At 58.6% G+C, this 4045-nt stretch overlaps 1 protein-coding gene across 1 annotated transcript in view; it reads left to right on the top strand.

The window, feature by feature from the left end:
- Positions 1–4045, top strand: part of KIF6 (kinesin family member 6) — a 95560-nt gene that overhangs the window by 66693 nt on the left and 24822 nt on the right. Inside the window, exon 4 of the mRNA XM_005873792.2 lies at positions 3918–4002. Within this exon, the coding sequence (XP_005873854.1) occupies positions 3918–4002 (85 nt within the window). The remainder of the gene's footprint in view (positions 1–3917; positions 4003–4045) is intronic.

The following is a 4045-nucleotide window of genomic DNA, read 5'->3' as shown; positions in this document are numbered from 1 at the left end:
TGAGTGTGTGTGTGTGTGTGTGTGTGAGTGTGTGTGTGTGTGTGTGTGTGTGTGTGTGTAGAGGAGTTTGAGTGCAATCATGCCAGGGAGGAGGGGCACACAAAAGTCTGGCCTTCCCAGCAAGGGCCCCTGTTCTCCTTGTGCTGCTAGTTCCCAAAGACCTGACACTTCAGAGCAGGGACCGTGTGGGCCCTGTTTGAAGTTTCAGTCACTGTTTGACAGCTCAGGGCTTCCTCCGTGTGTGGCATTCAGATCCACGGCCGCTGGCATAAAACCCTCCCACCTCGCTTCTGTGTTGCTTTGGAGCCGGCTGCCCTACAGATTCACAGTGTGACCCAAAAGCCACTTGGGGCTGTGACCTCCCATGCTCTGTCCCAGCCGGACCCGGTGCCTGAGAGGAGGGCTCCCTGTGCCTCCTGTCAGGTGACTGGAGGGCCTGTCCCTGGCCACAGTCCCAGTGGGCATGGAGACACACAAAGCCCAATGCCCTTGGTGACTCCCCCTCTGCTGCTCAGCGCTTTTGTTCACTTCCTTTGAGTTCCCAGCCCCTGTTTGTCTGCAGAAAGGATGGTGAGCCAAGCTCAGGAAGCAGCAGGCGCAGCCAGGGGCTGTCTCCTGGTGGGTTACAAAGCATTTCACTAAGCAAACATCACCTTTGGCAAGAGGCCCCTTTGGTTGTCATGACAACGCAGATAGCTTGTGTCTTGGGGGTATACCGTGCCCTCTTTCTGGCTGCCCAGGGTCCCATGCCCCAGCGCTCTCTCCCAGATCCTTTCAACAGCCCTCGGCATCCTGGCGCCACCTCACATTAACGATTCTTCACTTTGGAGCAGCTTTGTCTTGCTCAGCAAAGAAACCGCTTGGCTTAGATATCAAAGGGCTAGATCAAGCTATTCCTCTACTCAAAACCCTCCAGCCTCTGGCCTCTCTCAGAGCCGACGTCCTTCCCGTGACCTACAAGGTGCTTTGTGACTGGGCCCCCTCACTGGCCTCCACTCCCACCGCTCTCCCTCTCCCTGTGTGTGCACGTGCAGTGTGTGGGGGGGCAGAGAACGGGGAATGGGAAGAGGAGCTTTGGGGATCTCCCTGGAGCCCCAAAATCATGGCAGATAGGAGGGGGTACACTCCAAACATGCTGGCCTTCCCACCGGTCTCCAGATGCACCAGCAGACACACCTCAGGCTCTTTGCACTCGCTCCTTTCCCTCTCCTCTGAATTCTGCACGCCCTTCTCTCTCTTCATGCAGGTCCCTGCTCAAATGCCCCTCCTCAGAGAGGCCCCTGCCTCCCACCTCACGTGGCTGCCCTCCAGCTTTCTCTCCCCCTGCGGCAGCTCTCAGCCCCTGGCGTCCCACAGAGACGCGGTTTCTGGGGGTCTAATGTCTGCCTTCCCAGGAGACGGCCCTGGCACAGGAGCGGGCCCGTGTCCCTGTCCCAGCCGGACACCGTGCCTGAGAGGAGGGCTCCCTGTGCCTCCTGTCAGGTGACTGGAGGGCCTGTCCCTGGCCACAGTCCCAGTGGTCATGGAGACACACAAAGCCCAATGCCCTTGGTGACTCCCCCTCCGCTGCTCAGCGCTTTTGTTCACTTCCTTTGAGTTCCCAGCCCCTGTTTGTCTGCAGAAAGGACGGTGAGCCAAGCTCAGGAAGCAGCAGGCGCAGCCAGGGGCTGTCTCCTGGTGGGTTACAAAGCATTTCACTAAGCAAACATCACCTTTGGCAAGAGGCCCCTTTGGTTGTCATGACAACGCAGATAGCTTGTGTCTTGGGGGTATACCGTGCCCTCTTTCTGGCTGCCCAAGGTCCCATGCCCCAGCGCTCTCTCCCAGATCCTTTCAACAGCCCTCGGCATCCTGGCGCCACCTCACATTAACGATTCTTCACTTTGGAGCAGCTTTGTCTTGCTCAGCAAAGAAACCGCTTGGCTTAGATATCAAAGGGCTAGATCAAGCTATTCCTCTACTCAAAACCCTCCAGCCTCTGGCCTCTCTCAGAGCCGACGTCCTTCCCGTGACCTACAAGGTGCTTTGTGACTGGGCCCCCTCACTGGCCTCCACTCCCACCGCTCTCCCTCTCCCTGTGTGTGCACGTGCAGTGTGTGGGGGGGCAGAGAACGGGGAATGGGAAGAGGAGCTTTAGGGATCTCTCTGGAGCCCCAAAATCATGGCAGATAGGAGGGGGTACACTCCAAACATGCTGGCCTTCCCACCGGTCTCCAGATGCACCAGCAGACACACCTCAGGCTCTTTGCACTCGCTCCTTTCCCTCTCCTCTGAATTCTGCACGCCCTTCTCTCTCTTCATGCAGGTCCCTGCTCAAATGCCCCTCCTCAGAGAGGCCCCTGACCTCCCGCCTCACGTGGCTGCCCTCCAGCCCGTGTCCAGCTTTCTCTCTCCCTGCGGCAGCTCTCAGCCCCTGGCGTTCCACAGAGACGCGGTTTCTGGGGGTCTAATGTCTGCCTTCCCAGGAGACGGCCCTGGCACAGGAGCGGGCCCGTGTCCACACGCATCAACGTTTGTGACGGGAGTGAGTGAGTGACTAGTCCTGGAGTCAGGGCCTGGCTCTGCTGCATGGCAGCTTGATGGCATTGAGCAAGCCACCTGTCAGCCTGAGCCTCGGTCTCCTTGTCTGGAAAACGGAGGGGATGAGACCTGCCCGCTGGAGTGATGAGAATGAGTGAGGTGGCACAGTGAGTGGGGCCAAGGCATGCCCCACACGGGGTGGCTGACATTGTCTCCTTTCTCGTTCAGCTGCGTTCCGGATGCTCTCCTTGCCCTGGGCTCCCGGACACCCTCGGGCTTCCAGGGCACCTGTAACTCCCATCTGCCAGGGAGACCCGCACGGTGCCCCAGGAGAAGGCAGACAGCCACGGGGGAAGCGGGAGCCCCACTCCTGCCCAGGGCCCTGCACGCACACTGGGCAGCCTGCCTGGCTCAGCCTCCCCGCCCTCTGCTTTTCACGAGGCCCCTAGAGACTGCCTCAGGGGGCAGGGGGACTGGCTGAGACATCCCTGTGCAGCCGGGAGCCCTGCCTTAAGATCGGTTAGAAAGCAACTGTCAGTGAGTCCTCGATGAGGGAAGAGTCAGCCTGAGAATAAATTTTCAAACACACATGGTATTTTGTTGTTGTTATTGTTAAGATATTTAAAGAACCAGCAAATTAGAAGGAGGACATGTTATGCTCTTGCAAAGATCCAAAGTAGAGGTGAAAGAAGTCAGTGTGGTAGCTCTCAGCTCAAGTAAGAGGAAACCGAGCTGACCAGTGAGCATGGCTCAGTGGTTAAGCATCGACCTAGGAATCAGGAGGTCGCGGTTCGATTCCCGATCAGGGCACATGCCCAGGGTGCGGGCTTGATCCCCAGTGGGGGACACAGCCCTCCCCGCGGCCTGGCCACGCCCCTGTCATGGGCAGGGCATCTGAGAGTGGGTCTCAGCTCTGGGTGCACTGCCTGGGTTAATCAGGCTTGGGAACCACTGCTTTAGAGGGAAGTCAAAACCAGGAGGCTAGAGAACTGGGCCCCTCGGCGGGCACAGGAAAGACGTGGACCGGTTTAGTGGTGTCTTCCTGGTTTGCACAGGGCTCTGTATCCGAGGATGAGCAACGCTATTTTGCATCCTCCCTGGGGATTCTAGAGGAAATGTGTGAACCTAACAGCAAAAGGACTAGTGGGACGTAAGGAAGAATTCTCCTCCCGTGACAGATGTTGGGCAGTGGATGGACGGCTGGCTGAGCGGACTCACAGGAGCCTCCGGGGGCCTCCATCGGAGCAGAGGTCACCAGCCAGGGGGTGGGGGCAGCCAGGTCCCATCCAAAGGCCCCAGAGGAGCTCCCAGAGTCCCCTTGCATCTTGGGGTGCGCCCTTACCCTTTGACTTCCTTCCTCGTTGAGGTAAACATGAGCATCGCTCTCCCTTCTCCAGGTGTCACAGAGAACATGCCCGCGCCCGCGGTGCCAGACCTGCACGAAGAGAAGCTACGGTCACAGCTGGAGGAGGAAAAGAGAAGGTGCCCTTTCTTTCTCCTTGTCCCCCCTGCCCCAGCTCAGAGC

This window comes from Myotis brandtii, unplaced genomic scaffold (assembly GCF_000412655.1).
Source record: "Myotis brandtii unplaced genomic scaffold, ASM41265v1 scaffold420, whole genome shotgun sequence".
Lineage (NCBI taxonomy): Eukaryota > Metazoa > Chordata > Mammalia > Chiroptera > Vespertilionidae > Myotis > Myotis brandtii.
This window is presented reverse-complemented; position numbering and strand designations above follow the sequence as displayed.